The sequence below is a fragment of the Mesoplodon densirostris genome, chromosome 16 (genome assembly GCF_025265405.1).
Source record: "Mesoplodon densirostris isolate mMesDen1 chromosome 16, mMesDen1 primary haplotype, whole genome shotgun sequence".
NCBI lineage: Eukaryota > Metazoa > Chordata > Mammalia > Artiodactyla > Ziphiidae > Mesoplodon > Mesoplodon densirostris.
Window position 1 is genome coordinate 70,742,221 of NC_082676.1, and position 18,332 is coordinate 70,760,552.

An 18,332-nucleotide genomic window follows, 5' to 3' on the forward strand; every position below is an offset into this window, starting at 1 on the left:
TCAGGACCCCAGGATAGCCAAGGGAAATTGATGTCCACTGTTGAGGAAAAATAGTTAATAGAATCGTTTATTGCGTTAATAAGCTTGTTCATTTCTAAACTCTATAGTAAACGGGAAACTTGGGAATAAAAGGAGGGAGAGCAAATTGTCAACTTCTGTCAGGGCGAGTGCAACCCTTCAGCTCACTTTTATATATCTGTAAACTAGAAACACATGAAGAGTGCTTCTTACTTCCTTTTTCTATGGGGGCTGTTAGGAAGCTACAGTTCTGTAAGCATTTTCCTCAAGTCAGTCTTGGTGGCATGCTTGCTGCTTCTCCCTCGATCTCAGGTCTGGATGAGGAGGCCTGGGATGATGGGACCATGTTTCCAGGCTTTCCCCGAGTCATGCACACTGTACTCTCACTTTGGGTCGAGGAGGTAGGCACCGAGGTAATGAGGTGCCCAGGGCTCCCTCAGTTCAGGGAGGGGGTTGTGGGGTGGAATGTGGTCATCTTGGCAGTTCCTCAAAGCCCTGATGGGTCCAGAGGTGGGAGTTGGCTGAGTGTCAGAGAGGAGGATGACCAGGGCCCTGACGCCCCAGGACCGCTTCTTCCAAGACGCCTGTGGGTGCGGTGTGGTGCAGGGCGGTGCTGGCAGGGTGGCTTGTTTGGTGTTTTGTTCCATGAGGCAAAATGATAGACCAGGAAAGCCACGATTATTGATTCAGGATGTTGCATTTGGCAAGTGGAAAAAGAGACATAGTGTAGTTGGCTGAAGCTTATAATTACACTGCCTTTATTGTTATTTTAATTTGCTGGAAGTGTGCAAGTATGTGAGTATTTTAGCTGCAGCTTGTAATTAATACTCTAAAACCTGTTTATATTTATAACAGGTTGTCTTTGCTTTTAGACATGTCCTCTTTCTTGAAGATGTTATAAAATATATTTGTGTCTTGAGAAAAAGCTAATCAGTGATACAGAGGATAAAATAGGATTTCTAAATCCCTCTAGGTGATATAAAGCTGTGATAAACTCAGCATTTTAACTTTGGTTTTCTAAGGCCCCTTCATCTTAAGAACTGTTAGTAGGATCAGAGCCCCTAACGTGTGTGTGTGTGTGTGTGTGTGTGTGTGTGTGTGTTCTGCTGCCAGGGGCATTAGGAAGAATGTCATAATTTTTATATTTCTATGTAACAATATAGTATCTTCTTTTGTGTACCATGTATTGTTTGACAGTCATGTTAAAGCTTACTTTAAATTTGAGGGGAGGAATCTTATTTTCTTCCGGAAAGGGAGATCGTTGTTCCCCAGGTGACAATGCTGCTCCTTCTTTTGTATTTCAACTTATTGTTTTTGTTGTTCTGGCCTAATATCGAATAGTTACCTCACTGTTTATGGGGAGGACAAAGCATTGCCCCTTTTTCTCTAGGTGGCTTTCTTCCTCCAGAAGAAATAAAGGAAAGATTTGACAGCAACTGCATTACACCAGTAAGTAGTCTCATACTTTGCTAGTTATCGCTAACTCTTAAATGATAGGTTAATTTATTTCCTTCTATCATTTTAGGGAACTGAGTTCATGGACAATCTTGCTAAATGCCTTCGCTATTACATAGCTGATCGTTTAAATAATGACCCAGGGTGGAAAAATTTGACAGTAAGTTTCATATTTTCGTACTTCAAAAAGATGAGGGCGACGATTTGAGGCTGTCCTTTGATACGACTGATATTATTTGTCCTTTTCCCCCCATAAAATACTGGTTGGCTGTTAGAGGAAGGAGAAGCTTCCAGGGTTATTAGAGATGGGGTGCCTCGCACGGTCCAGTTGGAGACAGCTGAGTTTCTCTCAGTGCCAAGTTTGTACTCTTATCGTCACTGCGAAGCCATAAGATGGGACTCATGATTTAACATACATATATATGAAAGTCATTTCTGTTACTAGAAATCAAAATACAGCAGTCATGGGACTGCCTCTAAATAATGGCTGTGTTCTCCTGAGAATTTAAGCAAAACTTTTATATAATAAAAGTTATAATAAGCTTGTTTCCCTGTTAATTAGATATGGTACATTATATTTAATGGATATCTCTTACTGATTACTCTCAGGGCTTATATCGTTCGATGCTGTATACTTGAGTAGCAGTGAGAAGAGTAGAAACTTGTGAACTGCATCTGTTTTTCTAATGGCTAAGTTGGACACAAACATTTCATTTTTTTCTATTCCAAGTAGTAAGTTAACCAATGAAATAATTTTGATGTCTAACACATGCACACCTAATTAAGAAAAATTTCTAATTAGTAACACTATCTTAATAGAGTTATCTCAGTTTATTTTAAGACATTCAGTTCTGTTGATTTTTGTGCTAGAAAACTGGGCGTGAGCTACAGATGTTAAAAACTGTTTTTTATAGGTTATTTTATCTGATGCTAGTGCTCCTGGTGAAGGGGAACATAAAATCATGGATTACATTAGAAGACAAAGAGGTAAAATTCACTTATAAATATTTGATTATATGTTCCATTTCAAAAAAGACAAGCCATTGTATAGAAAATATTTGGTAAAATGTGATATTCCTATAGTATAAAATATATTTACTTTAATATATATTTCCCTTCTCTCTAGCCCAGCCTAACCACGACCCAAACACTCATCATTGCTTATGTGGAGCAGATGGTAAGTTTCTTCTTTGGGATCTGAGTCTCTTGGATTAAACCATAGCAAGTCGATGGGTTGGTGTGCAGTAATGGATTATTTGTGGTTTTTGCCTGGAAATTCTAAAATGCCTTGCTTATTTTATGTGTGCGGGGGAACTAGTATAGAGTTGTTGTTCAATCTGTGATTAACATTCACCTATCTAGAATTTTTGTTGTTGTTGTTGTTACATTTTTTCAACTTTTTAATATGGCCGCACATATCTTTAAAATGGAATGTTTCCAAGTGTTGACTCCTGAGTGGCAGTTAGATTCTAGGCCCACATTTCTGTAGGAGATCTTGTTGGCCTCTAGGAAGTTTTAGGCTTTTTGGCTTTGCTGCCTCTGTGTGCTCATTTGGGCTTTTCTTTGCGCTGGTGTCTTGTGTTATGATAATGTCTTGCCTTTGGTTATGGGGTAAGGGTCTTCTAGAGTGCTCACTGTTTGCTCTTTTGTTGTTGTTGCTTGATAGCTGATCTCATTATGCTCGGCCTTGCTACACATGAGCCCAACTTTACCATTATCAGAGAAGAATTCAAACCAAACAAACCCAAACCCTGTGGTCTTTGTAATCAGTTTGGACATGAGGTCAAAGACTGTGAAGGTTTGCCAAGAGAAAAGAAGGGAAAGGTAAGAACTTCGAGGCGGTAGTAACCTCATTTAAAATTTCTTTATTTTTTATTGTGATAAAATATTGATATATATCAATACAACAGAAAATACACCTTTTTAACCACGTTTAAATGTACAGTGCGATGGCATTAAGTATATTTAGGTTGCCTCATTGTAAAAATGGATAAAGGGAAGACGGTGGTTGATTAGATTTTTACCTCCTTGCTCCGTTACCCCTCACAGAGATGTATCTTTCAAAGCTCTTTAAAGTAAACACAAATTCACAACCACGCATGAACTCATCCTTTCTACTCCCCACTTGCCTAACACAGCTTATATCTACATGAGGCTGAGGTCATATAGGTAATAATGCCCATTGCACTTGATTTGTTTGTAGAAGTTATTTGTCTCAAATGGTTATTCTTCTTAAAAGGAACTATAAATCAGGTATGTTAAACTTCTTGGAATTTTTTTTAACGGCATATGTATTTTATTTATTTAGTTTAAAAAATTTATTTTATTTTATTTATTTATTTTATTTATTTATTTTTTGGCTGTGTCGGGGTCTTAGTTGCAGCACACGGGATTTTTCTGTTGCGGCTCGGGCTCTTCGTTGCAGCACTTGGGCTTCTCTGTAGTTGTGGCATGTGGGCTCTGTGGTTTGCAGCATGCAGGCTCTCTAGTTGAGGCGCGCGGGCTCAGTTTCTCTGCGGCATGTGGGATCTTAGTTTCCCGCCCAGGGACTGAACCCGCGTCCCCTGCATTGGGAGGCAGATTCTTTACCAGTGGACCACCAGGGAAGTCCCCTAGGTACTTTTAAGTTACTCCTAGTTTCTACATATTCTGGGTTCCCTTGATGATATCCATTCTCCTTTAAAGGGGTTTCTGTTTTAAGAATATGGTACCTCTTTAAAAGACATGTTGAGTGAAAAAAACAGGTAAGAAGTATACGTATTCACATAGAAGGATGAGGCATATACATTAAAATGTTAACATTAGTTGGATGAAGGTCAGGGTTTGGCGAACTGCAGCTCTCCAGATTTGGCGTATGAGCTAAGAGGGTTTTTTTCGGTTTTTCAAGAGTTGTAAAAACAAAACAGAACATGAGAATATGCAGCAGAGACCATATACGTCCCGCTCCCCAGGCTAAAATATTTAGTGTCTGGCCCTTCGCAAAAAACGTTGGCCAATCACTGGTCTAGGTCTGATTGAGGTTATGGGTAATTTTTATTTTTAAGATGGTTTAGTGAGTTCTTTTTTATTTAATACTTGTAATTTTAAAGTGGGTCTTGCTTTAGAAAAAGCCATAATGTTTGTGTGGGTGGAGAGAATTCCAGGGTTCAGAGTAGATGTGTTGAGTCTTCATCCCCTTTGTTGCAGCACGATGAACTGGCAGACAGCCTTCCTTGTGCAGAAGGAGAGTTTATCTTCATTCGTCTCAGTGTTCTTCGTGAGGTATGTAGCAGTGACTCTTGGCATCGGTCCACTAAACCAGGGCGCCTTTTCATGGCTTTAATGGCAACGTTCCTTCGTGGTTGCAGTATTTGGAAAGAGAGCTCACCATGGCCAGCCTGCCGTTCACATTTGATGTTGAGAGGAGCATTGATGACTGGGTCTTCATGTGCTTCTTTGTGGGAAACGACTTCCTTCCACACCTGCCGTCCTTAGAGATTAGGTATGTGTGTTTGTGTCAGTCTCCAAACTGTTGTTTTAGCCTTCTTGCCTTTACAGTGCACGCTGGTCCTAATACATAATGTTTGTTTCCTGGTGGCAGGGAAGGTGCAATTGACCGTTTGGTTAACATATACAAAAATGTGGTACACAAAACTGGGGTAAGTTCACTCTTGAATAATTTCAAAACAAGTATTTGCTTTTATAAGAAGATCATTTTACATGTATTTTATCACTTACAGGGTTACCTTACAGAAAGTGGTTATGTCAATCTGCAGAGAGTACAGATGATCATGTTAGCAGTTGGTGAAGTTGAGGATAGCATTTTTAAAAAGAGAAAGGATGATGAGGTAAAGTGTTTCTATTGCAGTAGCTAAATTGCTCCTGTCTCTAATAGGCTGTGATGATCCTGTGATTGTCCTTTTAACCTCTTTGAGTGCGCTGTTAAATCACTGTAGTGTATCAAACACCAATGTAATCACGAGTGGTCAGTGCTTTGATGATTTTATAAAGGCTGTGATGCTTGCTGTGTGGAACTATGTACTGCACCCCGTGTGAGTTGCATTGTAATTTCTTCTCTCTTAATCTTAATTAAGGTATAAATCCAAACACCTGTCTAATCAATAGGACATGAAATGAGGGTTCCAAAGCTAGAAGAATGCTGGAATTGAACTAGTGTGTTTTATAGGCACTATTTATGCTCTGGACCTAGGAACTCTGTACTGTGGTGGCAGAGTATAGGGGGTCTGGGTGGGATTCCATCAGTCAAGGCAGGTGGTTGCAGCTCTGTATAAGAAATGTAGACATAAAAAAAGGAAATAAAGTCACAAAGCACTCGGGAATTAGTTACCTGTGATAGGGTGAGTGCTTAGGTGAGAAGTCCAGGTTTCTGGCTGGGGTAGTTGGGAGTTTGCTGGTGCCATTCACCAAGGTAGCAAGCCCCAGGGGTGGAGCAGGGTGGGGTGGGGATAAGGTAGAAGTGAGTTTCATTTTGGAGGTACTGAGTTTGAGGGGCCACAGGACACCTGAGAGGAGAAAAGTCCATGAACCAATTAGATGGATATATGTGGAGCGCAGATCATAAGTCTTTTGAAAGGAGATTTGAGAACCATTGGCATGTGGGAGATACCTCCCATCATGAGTGTGAACTTGATGTCCCTGGAAGCTCAGATAGTGTGAAAGTGCCTCCATCAGGAACCTTGAGGAGTGTGGACGTTTAAGGAGAAGGCGGGGCCGGGGGAGGAGGTCCCTAGAGAGAGGAGAAGCCTTCGGTGCTGCCTGAGGTGTAGAGCGGGATGGACAGGCCCCTAGTCTTCAGCCGGGGCTTGAGATGCCCTCGGGAGCTGAGGGCTGGAGGGGCAGTAGCCTGGAGGCAGAGTGGGCTGGCGGATGACCCTGGGGAGTCGCCAGGGAGGCCAGCAGTGGGTAAAATGAGCAGAGAGAAAGCGGAGGAGATCCCTTAGAAACTGATTTTCTGCAAGTCATATGGCTCTTGTGAACAAATAGCAACATAATGTCACTACCTTGCTTCATGATTTCCTAACAGATTAGAACACGTCATTGTCTCTGACAAGATTTTATGTTTTCTTCCATTTTGTGTACTGTAGCTAGTGGCCTCTTCTTTAGAACTTTGGGTACCATTTTGTGTAACAGTGAGTGGACTGTAGGCATTCTTTCAAAGCCTTTGGTATTTGATAATCTTCACATGTAAAATTCCGATAACTAACTTTGGGATATCAAACGTCTCCCAGAACAGCCGTTTGTAACTACGTCTTCAGCAATTACAGTGGCTCCCCTTGAACTGCCGCCATTGTGCTTAAGAAACAAACTATATATACTGTGTACTACTTGGTATAACAATCTCCTGTTAGACAAGTCCTTTTATGTGGCTTTAGCAGATTCTGTACTATTAAATATCGATGGTATTCGGCATTAGAATGGGATGTATAGGATTTGCTAGATTCCAAAGTGCTTCAGATTTAAGTGTGTCATGTGGTTTCCAGCTGGCCTGGCAGAGAGGGCATTTTACAGCTTTGGATCTTTTTTGGTGTCCTTGACATCATATGATGTCTGTTAGCATGGTTGGTTGGGCATTGGGGAAATTAATGAACGCTCGGAAATTCAATATAAAAGTATCTGGCTCACTTGGTGGGGCAGGATCTGGGAAATTCAATATAAAAGTATCTAGGGAAGTGTGTCCACGGCTTTTGACAGATTTCCAAAGGACGTGATCGCACACAAAAAGATGAAAGATCAGTAAGGTCCGTCCAGGTGGACTTGTTCTGCTTACGTAGCCACCTCCCTTAAAATAACAAAATAGATAGTAGAATAGGAATCAATATTTGTTACTAAAATTGAACAGTTAGGTCAGAAATGTATAGTTTTTATTTAATGAGTTTTGGTGTTTGCCTTTCATCTTGCAATTGTTCATTTATTAAGCAAATATTTCTTGTTTACCGTGTGCCAGGTGGTAGTCTGAGTGTTACTGATACAACAAAAAATGAAACAAAAAAGCACACGAAATTTCTGACCTCATGGAGCTAACATTCTTCCGGGGGAAATGGACAATCAACACAAAAACGAAGTGTAGTGTGCAGGGTGTTAGAGAGTGCTAAGTGCCATGAAGGAAACTAAAGCAGGGGAGGAAGTGTCTGGGGAGGTTGCAACCCTAGAAAAGGTGGCTGGAGAAGGCCTCACTGACGGATGGCTTTGAGGAAAGACCTGAAGGATGGGAGGGAGTGAGCCATGCAGATGTGTGCAGAAAGAGCATTTCAGACAGGGAATAGTCCGTGCGAAGGCTCTAGGGCAGGAGCGTACACAGGATGTTTAGGACAGTGAGGAGCCAGGAGCCGCTGTGGGGGGAGCCGAGGAAGCAAAGGGAAGCGAGTAGGAGAAGAGGTCAGAAGGATGATGGATCTGGTAGCGCCCTCTAGGTCATGGACAGGACTTCAGCTTTCAGTCTGCATCATTTAAGCATAAAAGTGACAAAGACCTGACACGTACTGTAAAGCCATCACTGTAGCTGCTGTGTGGAGGTAAAGGCAGAAGCAGCCAGCCCAGTTAAGAGGCTCCTTTGCAATAATCCAGGGGAGCCAGCATGGTGGCAGTGAAGGTGAGAATAGGTGGCTGGATTCTGAACGTATGTTGAAGCAGGAACCAATGGGGGATGAAATCCTAGGTGTGAGAGAAGGAAAGGTGTCAAGAATGACTCTAAGGCCTTTTTTCTGAGCAGATGAAAGACAGTCTGGTCTGAGCAGCTGTGATGAGAAGATTGGGAGGTGCAGGGCTTGGGGTGGCGTTCTCTTTTGGACACGTCACGCTTGAGACGTGAGGGTGGGGGTGTTGAGTTGGGAGAGGCTCTGGCTGGAGAGTCATGAGACGAGAGGATTCCTTCTGTGAGCGCAGGGAAGCGGGGAGGTCCAAGTATCGGGCCCGGAGGGGCTCCAGCGTTACAGGGACAGTGTGGGGGTTGGGAGGCTGTTGAGTGAAGGCAGCAGCAGGAGTGAAAGAACCAGGTGAGTGTGGTGTCCTGGCAGCCCAGTGCAGAGGGCACCATTCCAGAAGGAGGAGTCGTGGTCAGATAAGAGACGTTTCCTTAACGACAGGGGCAAAGCTTCATCAGAGAAGTGGGTGGTGTTCACGTCTTAGGAGGTTTTCAGGAGTAGGTCCCCATGTATCCAGCATTCAGCCCCTCCTGCAGAAAGCACAAAGCTCACATCTCGTTAGGTGTCCTGTTGCGGGTGGCAGTACTCCTTGGAGGGGTGGAAGTGCTGCGAGTAGGGTGACAGTCAGTATAGTACCTGCCGTGGTCACCTTAGCTGTCGTTTCAGTGCCTGGACACTCAACAGAAATGCAGGTGTGGGAGGAGTGCTTTCTGGGGAAAGGGGGCCTTTGAATGGCTCACTTGGTGGGGAGCAAGGTCAACCCTAAATCCTGTCTAGTTGAAACCATGGCTACATTTTGAAAATGAGTGGAGGGAAGAATCAAGGCAGACTGGACACTTTCCTGTGAATTTAACTGGCCCAGAATAAGCAGTAGAGACATCTGAATTTTCTTCCTTCTTTCATTAGGTCGACTTGTTGCAATCTTGGTGGGTAGTGTTTGCATAGAACCCCACTGCTCTCTTTACCCACTTGTGCCCCACATGTGACAGCGTTAGAAACTGTCCAGGCCTTTTTAGGTAATAGAGGCCCATTATTAAATTGTCGTGTTGATATTTTTAAATTGTCATCTTCATTATTAACTATCTTCAGCTACAACGTAAAGAATTGTTTTCTTACTTATGTGTATCTTCTCCATTATTGGCAGCCTGTTCACTCCAGGGAAAAACCAAGGGTCCTTGTCATGACTCTTGCATTCTTTCCTGAAATGATGTTAAAAACTACCTGAAAAAAAATTTGAGGAACATTTTAAATTGTATCTAAACTCAATTTAGAATGCTCTCTATCCACCTGCAGTTCTGATAAGCAGCACTTTGAACATACAGTGCATTGCCTGGTTTAATTATGTACCTAGGTTTCTGGGGTCTTCCTTTAAAACTTTAATTGTCTCCCGAATCATTCCTGGTAATGTTTAACTCTTACATTTTTGTGTAATTATTTGACAGAATATGTGGATTTTATACTTTTAGGACAGTTTTAGAAGACGACAGAAAGAAAAAAGAAAGAGAATGAAGGTGAGTTTTAGCTAATATCATAAGACTGGCAATGGTATCAGTTTACGATTTGGGAGGAAGATGTTCATTACAATAGCTCTTTATTCCTTACCGGCTGGGAGTTGGTTAGGGACGTGGCGCCCACCCAGCTGCCTTCCTGCCTGGTATTGATTTTAAAGACGTCCTTTCTAAGCTCTCTGGAGTCTGAAGGGAAACACTTGATGGGCAGGAGGGGGCAGGTTGCATTTAGCTGTTTAAGAGGGTTTTTTTTTTACAATAATCATTTTTTTTTTTTTTTTTTTTTTGCGGTACGCGGGCCTCTCACTGTTGTGGCCTCTCCCGCTGCGGAGCACAGGCTCCGGACGCGCAGGCTCAGCGGCCATGGCTCACGGGCCCAGCCGCTCCGCGGCATGTGGGATCCTCCCGGACCGGGGCACGAACCCGTGTCCCCTGCATCGGCAGGCGGACTCTCAACCACTGTGCCACCAGGGAAGCCCAATCATATTGTTTTTGTAATAAAAGCAGTCAACCCTTTGTTTCCCCTTACAAGTCACTATACTCTGTCTATATCTTTGTCAGGTTAATCTTCCTAGAACAAGATACCCATAGCTTTGTTGTTTCTCTGCTCGGAAATCACCAGTGACTCCTTAGTCCCCTCAGAATCCAGTTCTCTCTCAGTCTGCCTTGCAGAGCGCACCATGGTCTGGTTGATTTCCGGCCGCCAGCTCTTCCCCTGCTGCCCTCTAAATACACCATGTTGCTCCTGACCCAGAGCCTTGCCCCCCCTTTGGCTCCTCCAGAAGGTTCCTACTCCAAGCCCCACACACCTTGCCTTCTCCACGGCCTCCCTTGCTGCCTCTGCTTGTGGTCCAGGTTGAGCAGTCCTTTCCTTTATCTCTGGTGAATCTTGTCTTCCTTCCTGGATTTTAAATTCATGGAGTTGAGGGACTGCCTCTTATTATCATATTTTATTGGATTTGAGCAATTTCAGGAACCTAGAAGGGAGAAGAGTGATTTATTGTTGCAGGTAGTTGCAAAACCACTTAGATTGGGAGGAGCATATTTGGTTTCTACTTTATTTTTTTTCCTTTTTGTTAATTAATTTAAAAAATTGAGGTATATTTGATGTATAATATTATATAATCAGGTGATTAGAGTATATTATGTACAGTATAGTATATATAATAGTGATTCACACTTTTTAAAGGTTATATTCTATTTACAGTTATTATAAAATATTGGCCAAATTCCCTGTGTTGTACAATATATCCTTGTAGCTTATTTATTTTATATATAATAGTTTGTACCATATATTATTATTTCCTTTCAGTCAATGTCTGTTTTTAAAACATCTGTTTTATCAGTCAGCCACAACCGTCACCTAGTATAGCTATAGTGATAGCTGTAATTAATTGGCAATAAAGAGTTAAATTCTAGCAAGGTGAAGGGTAAAAAAAAACCTGTATTTCCTGAGTAGAAATCAAACTCTTGACTTATTTTTTTTACCATTAAGATAAATGTTATAGTTATTTATTATTTGTTATTTTTGTTTGCCTAAAATTATGTCTTGAATGTGTTCAGAAATTGTAAGTAAACGTAGTAGAACAGCCTAATGAGACTTGAATAGTTCCACAGGGTGGAACTGCAAGTGACGGGCATTCTCGGACTCCACGTGTATATACCAGAACAGTGAATTCTGTGTACTTTTAGAGCAGAGTTACTATTACAAACAGTGGTTTACAGGGTAAGTTACCATTATATCAAAGTGTAGACAACCCTGTAATGTTAACAGAAATCCATTTCGTCTTTTAAGTGCTTACAGTGGGGAGTCTTTCTATAGCCCTCTTTTCTTCCTGTCATCTAACTGTGTTGTGATTTAATTTTAATTTCTACATTCATTTATTTCCATGTTAGAGAGATCAACCATCTTTCTCTCCTGGTGGAATATTAACCCCTCATGCCCTTGGTTCAAGAAACTCACCAGGATCTCAAGTAGCGCATAATCCGAGACAAGCAGCCTATGAAATGAGGATGCAGAATAACTCTGTAAGTGACTCACTTTTATGTAGCTTTGAAGGGTGGTGACTTAACAGATGCCCCTGTAGTTGTGTGTGAATTTGATCATTTAGCCTGGGGTGGTTTTGTTTTATAGTTTTTCTCAATTTCTTTTGCTTTGAGAGATATTTTTAATTCTATCAAATTCTTTATCAATATGAAAATATCTAAATGATGTGAAAAGAAAGAAAATGCATGTAAATACAGATGGCTAAGTGGCTGTAGTGTCTCTGTAATGCACATGGGCCACAGTGCTTCCCTCTTCCCCCGAAGGTACAGTGGTGATGGTACTAGAAGCATGAGGGGACATCCAAATGTCTCACGTCTCTGGCGTGAGAGACAAGGGAGGATTTTGCTGCCTAATTTCCCCTTTCCTTCCAGGGATCAGTTATGGGCATTTTGCAGAATGGTATTCCTCAGTCTGTTAAATACAGGTACTCCTTAACTGCCTCAGCTTCACTCTCCAACTCAGTCATAGAATAGATCTGAGTATGTGTTTTAAGGTAGCTCTCACTACTGAACTCAGAATGGATTTGCCTCATGGTGTCCCTCCTTATTTGAACTTTGTAATCCAAACTGCATGAGCAGATCGTTTCAGCCAGCAAGGCTTTACTCTGTCCATTAGCTTCCTGTTGTATTGACAAAAGACCAAGAGCTCAGAGCACATGGCAAGACAGCAAGCAGGGGTGAGGGAATAGACCATGAACTAACACACGCATACAGGAGATAAAGCTATTGCTTATTTCAGGCTAGTAGGCATGAGAGAGAGAGAGTTTTGTAAAGGGAGAAAAGATACTGTGTAAACTTTTACTATGATAGATGCAAGGAAATTGCATAAGTTTGGATATTTAAGTTTTATTTTTCTATTATCCTATTGATGATAAAATTCCTTATTATAGGGCAATCCTATATGTGGAATTTTTGCCATATCAAGAGACTGATTGAATTTATATTCCCATAAATTCACAATTAGAAGTTTTAGGACCTTAGATTTGGAATTTGAGAAATGAGGTTTTGCATCTCCCAAGAGAAGAAGCCTGCCTTTCTATTGTGTGTTTTTTGTTCTGTTTGATTTTTGTTTTCTTTTTCTTTTTTTAATTTTTATTTTATACTGGAGTATAGTTGATTAACAGTGTTCTGGGACTTCCCCGGTGGCACAGTGGTTAAGAATCCACCTACCAATGCAGGGGACACGGGTTCGAGCCCTGATCCGGGAAGATCCCATATGCCGCGGAGCAACTAAGCCCGTGCACCACAATGGCTGAGCCTGTGCCCTAGAGCCCCCGAGTCACAACTGCAGAGCCCACGTGCTGCAATTACTGAAGCCCGCGCACCTAGAGCCCGTGCTCCACAACAAGAAAAGCCACCGCAATGAGAAGCCTGCGCACCGCAACAAAGAGTGGCCCCTGCTCGACGCAACCAGAGAAAACCCGCATGCAGCAATGAATACCCAATGCAGCCAAAATAAATTAATTAAAAAACAAAAAACAAAACAAAAAAACCAGTGTTCTGTTAGTTTCAGGTGTAGAGCAAAATGATTCACTTATATATAGTTGGCCAAAAAGTTCCTTTGGTTTTTAAGTAAAAATAAAAGCACATTTTTAATTTTCACCAACACCTTTATTGAGCAACGTATTCACCCTTTTGTTCCACTACCTTCTGCCATTTTTCAGGCAACTTTATAATTCCATCTTCCCAAAACTTTTTATCTTTTTGAGCAAAGAACTGTTCCAGGTGCCTTTTACAGCCTTCTGGGGAATTGAAATTTTTTCCATTAAGAGAATTTTGTAAAGACCAAAATAAATGGAAATCCACAGGTGCAATGTCTGGTGAAGAGAGCGGATGACTCAGAACTTCCCAGCCAAGTTGTAACAGTTTTTGCCTGGTCATCAAAGAAACATGCGGCCTTGCATTATCCTGATGGAAGATTATGCGTTTTCTGTCTGTTTTCCAGACACTTTTCTTCGAGTGCTGCTTTCATTTGGTCTAATTGGGACCAGTATATGTTGGGATTAATCGTTTGATTTTCCAGAAGGAGCTCATAATAGAGGACTCCCTTCCAATCCCACCACATACACAACATCATCTTCTTTGGATGAAGACTGGCCTTTGGTGTGGTTGGTGGTGGTTCATTTCACTTGCGCCACAGTCTCTTCCGTTCCACGTTATTGTACAGTGTCCACTTTTCATCGCCCATCACGATTCGTTTTAAAAACGGAACGTTTTCCTCACGTTTCAGTAGAGAATCACATGTGGAAATACAGTCAAGAAGGTTTTTTTCACTTAATTTATGTGGAACCCAAACATCAAAGCAATTCACATAACCAAGCTGGTGCAAATGATTTTCAACATTTGCAGCCATTCTCAATTAACAGAATATGATTACAAAACAGCTTTTTAAAAAAAAATTTTATGACTTGTTATGAATCTGGTATGTTTAGGAAGGAATCCTTTTGTCCGTAGAGGGAGAGGAGAAAAGAGCAGTGGGGGGGGGGGGCGGTTAGCATTAAAGAGCAGACACCCGTCTTTCGTGTTTTCCTTGAAGGTGTATTATTTTTGTTACCCAAAGATGGAAATTATATTTTGTCAATTTGGGAAAGTTTGCTTTTTACCCAACTTCCTCTCATAATTTAATCCAAATGGATTAGCGTGGGGTTTAAAAATGAAAGTGATGACTTAGTGAGTCAGGTGTGCTATTGATCTTTCACATGTGGTGTTTCGTTTAATCCCTGCAGTAATCTGTGAAGATAGAGAACAGTAGCATCCCCATTTCAAGTTGAGGCTGACAGGTTAAATAAATTGCCCAAGGCCATACACCGAGAAAGGCTAGTTTGGTATTTCAAACTCAGGTCTGTCTGACTGAAAATACCCGTCTCATTTTCCCAGTGCAACAGTGCCTTCCTGGATTTATTTTTTTTACTAGGTTTTGTGAGGGGTTTTGGACAGTATTGGCCATACAGTATCATGAGTAAAATTGATACTATACATTTTTAAAAGGAAAGTGTTATAAGCTCTATGTGAAATATAATTTTACTTTGTTGTAACAAACTTTCTTAGCCTGTGGTATGAACTACCTTTATGCTAATTATAGTATCAACAAAATAGCCTCCTGAGCTCTCAATTTAAAAAATTCAGTTTACTCAAAATATCTAATACATTGTGAATAATAGAACAAAACCTTTACTATGAAAACCTTTTTTGCCACTTATGTTTTTGGTCATTTAACGTAAAACTAAAGTTGCAGAAGACTTTAATTTTATAGTTAAAATTAAAATACTGTAGGGTGTGCCTATCTTCATTGAATTAAGTACAAAGGGAAGAGATAATACTGAATTTAAAGTGGTATCCAAGTCTTTGAAATACTAATAAGATGTGCATTTTTCTAAGATGACCAATAGATTTTTATTTGTACATTGAATTTTAAAATAGTGTTTGTAAAATAATTTAACAGTTATCTGGCAGAGTCTTATTACTAAACTGTTGCTTTCTGGAGTGGTTATACTAGGTTGAACACATACCATTTAACTTGATTTTCACCAACTTGACTATTTTATGTATTACTAATTTATTTATTTATCTTTTTCCCCCTTTACTGTCTGATTGGTGGAAAGTTATCGTGAATTCATAAGATCAGCGAATCACCAAAGAAAATAAATATTTAAGTTAATTTTTAAAATTTATAAAATTAAATTTTTCTTTTTTCTTCTGAAGCAGTTTTTACTCTAAGAATGTTCAGATTCTTTTGAGTTTAAGCATAGGAAGCTTGGTACCATATTACTCTTTTTTGGGGAAGTGCAATAGGCCAAGATCAGTCTTTGTGCTTTCTAAATACGTTTACCAATATCTATTTAACAGCCTTAAAAAATGTATTACCGTGAAGCATGGTGGTAGTAGCAGTTGGATGTAACTTCTTATGTGAAATGAATAATTAAGTCCTTCCTCTCTACTGTCATAATTGTCTGCAGAGTCCTTCAGTGTCTCCTAATGCGAGTTTCACTTCTGATGGCTCCCCGTCTCCGAGAGGAGGAATTAAGCGAAAAGCGGAAGACAGTGACAGTGAACCTGAGCCAGAGGATAACGTCAGGTAAAGCCATTTTTTGGTAGCACTTTGTTAGCAAATGGCTGAAATAGAGGCGGTCTAATTAATGCTATTATCTCAGAGCAGCAGTACCTTCAGATGCTTGCCTGTGATCTTTTTATCCACCAGTAATTAATGTGGAGGGTTAGAATAGTCAGTAAATTCCAGTGAGATGTGTAAGCTATAGCTGTTAAACCTAAGTATCTAGATTAGTATGCAGGTTTTCGTCCTCCAAGCCACTTTTCCCTCTGAGAGCAGGCGCTAGATGGGCTAGGCATGAGGTGTTTAGCTCTGACTGTGTGATCTGAAGGTCACTGTGTGGAGATTACATTTTCAAGCTGCTTAACCCAGAAAGTTCAGTTACACTTGGATACTTGATATGGTTCGCTTTAATCTTCTTAGTTGAAAAGTTTCTTCCTCAAGATGAAATATGTAGAACTTATTTGGTTAAGAAATAAATATGTATATTTTTAAAAACCACAGGCTTGTATATGCATAGTTATATTTCATGACAGAGAAGTTTACCTGTAGCTGTATACTTAACATTTATTTTTTTAATAAATGAATGAATGAATTTATTTAGTTTTGGCTGCATTGGGTCTTCGTTGCTGCACATGGGCTTTCTCTAGTTGTGGTGTGCAGGCTTCTCATTGCGGTGGCTTCTCTTTGTTGCAGAGCACGGGCTCTAGGCCCGTGGGCTTCAGTAGTTGTGGCTCACGGGCTCTAGAGCTCAGGCTCAGCAGTTGTGGCACACGGGCTTAGTTGCTCCATGGCATGTGGGATCTTTCCGGACCAGGGCTCGAACCCGAGTCCCCTGCATTGGCAGGCGGATTCTTAACCACTGTGCCACCAGGGAAGTCCCATACTTAACATTTATAATGGGAAACTTTGATTCTTTAATTTGTCCAGAAGTTGGAGATCATCATATAATAAGATTAACAGCCTCTGCTGTGTTTAAATCTAGGTTTGAATCCTGGGCTCCAAGTGCAAAAGGCCAACAGTCTTAATAAATGTAACTCATTAAGAATTTAGCAAAAATGATATAGTTCAAAGTTAAGCAAACAATGGTGGTCCATATCTCGTGCTTCTTATATAGAATGTGGGTGGTGTGTTTATATTTATGATTAGAAATGTTCTTTGATGTTAGATTCTAATATCGGTGATGACTGGTCATCAAACATTTACCTGACCTGAGTTTTTATCCTCTGCTTCTATAACAATGGATTTCCTCTTAGAATGTCTTTTGTTTTACTATGAGGTCATCATGATCAATACTAGCTTAATAGTAAACTTGATTTATTTAGTACTTTATTATTTAATTCAGGTGCTGGGGATAGTCAAGGTAGAAATGCTTCTCAAGAAATGCTTGGGATTCTTAGCATTTATTTTGTTCATATTTTCTGTAAAATGGTGATAATCCACATTATGGATAGAGGATAGTTCTCCTGATTGATGTTCTGTGAATCCTTTGTGTATGCGGGAAATTAAAATTGGTAATGTGTGCGGGTTTTCCCCAGTATTCGAAAGTGGATGGGGCCTATAAAACCTTTCAGAGCCGAAATGGCGTAAAGAAGCAGTTACCTTAGGTCACATCTTGCTGCACAAAATAAATGGAGATAAAGCTCAGATGCTCACAGACACAGCTCACAGCTCTGGCGGCGGATGTTAAGACGCTGAGTGTGATTCCTGGGGAAGGGGCTGGCGGGGCCACTCCTGCTCCTGGGGTGCACGCTGAAAACAAACGTGCTAAACGAGATTCCCACTTTCTGCCTTTTTTTTTTTTTTTTGAAAGCGAAATCTCTGCATTTCTTTCTATTAGAGAAAACGGGTATTAATGGGGGTCTTTTGTAAAAGCAAAGTGGTGTAAAGTGAACTTTTGAAAAGCAGGGCATACCTGTATTCTGAAATATGACTGCAGTTAATTTGTAAGATCTGGCACATGGTAGAAAATGGCCTTACTGTAGAATCATCTTGATGTTCTTGATCTGTCCTGATTAAAAAAAATTTTTTTGGCTTCTTTGTGTTCCTTCAAGAAAATGTTTTAATCTCTTGGAGAATGAGAAATGAGTACTTTGTGGTTCTTCACATTGTACTTTCAGTGATTAATGATAACTTAGTGAGTTAATTGACCTGCTTCTAAGTTTTACCAGAATATACATACGTACATACGTGTGCACATGTGCATGCGTGTCCTTCCCTTCAACTCTTAGCTCAAAGAGGCCCAAGCATAGGGAGAGTAGGTTAGGTATATGCATAATTTCTGCCTGGTTTCTAGATTATTCTTTTATAAATCACTTTTTACCTTTAAAAGAATTACCCATGCAAGTCTTTTTTTTTAAGTAATTTAAATGACTTTCTCTGTATAGTTTAAATATATTTTAACAAACTGAGGAACTTGAACTATATAAAAATATCTTCAGCAAATTTTAAAGTGTAGCTTTAGGGACTTCCGTGGTGGCGCAGTGGTTAAGAATCCGCCTGCCAATGCAGGGGACACGGGTTCAATCCCTGGTTTGGGAAGATCCCACATGCTGCGGAGCAGCTAATAAGCCTGTGCGCCACAACTACTGAGCCTGCTCTCTAGAGCCCGTGAGC

The 18,332-nt window shown here is 40.6% G+C and overlaps 1 protein-coding gene across 1 annotated transcript in view; it reads left to right on the forward strand.

Annotated features, from left to right (window-relative positions):
- XRN2 (5'-3' exoribonuclease 2) overlaps positions 1 to 18,332 on the forward strand; it is a 77,398-nt gene that overhangs the window by 19,586 nt on the left and 39,480 nt on the right. Inside the window, exons 5-16 of the mRNA XM_060078157.1 lie at positions 1,409 to 1,467; positions 1,544 to 1,633; positions 2,388 to 2,460; positions 2,600 to 2,650; positions 3,140 to 3,297; positions 4,660 to 4,734; positions 4,821 to 4,954; positions 5,054 to 5,111; positions 5,193 to 5,300; positions 9,581 to 9,625; positions 11,519 to 11,650; positions 15,625 to 15,743. Of these exons, the coding sequence (XP_059934140.1) occupies positions 1,409 to 1,467; positions 1,544 to 1,633; positions 2,388 to 2,460; positions 2,600 to 2,650; positions 3,140 to 3,297; positions 4,660 to 4,734; positions 4,821 to 4,954; positions 5,054 to 5,111; positions 5,193 to 5,300; positions 9,581 to 9,625; positions 11,519 to 11,650; positions 15,625 to 15,743 (1,102 nt within the window). The remainder of the gene's footprint in view (positions 1 to 1,408; positions 1,468 to 1,543; positions 1,634 to 2,387; positions 2,461 to 2,599; positions 2,651 to 3,139; positions 3,298 to 4,659; positions 4,735 to 4,820; positions 4,955 to 5,053; positions 5,112 to 5,192; positions 5,301 to 9,580; positions 9,626 to 11,518; positions 11,651 to 15,624; positions 15,744 to 18,332) is intronic.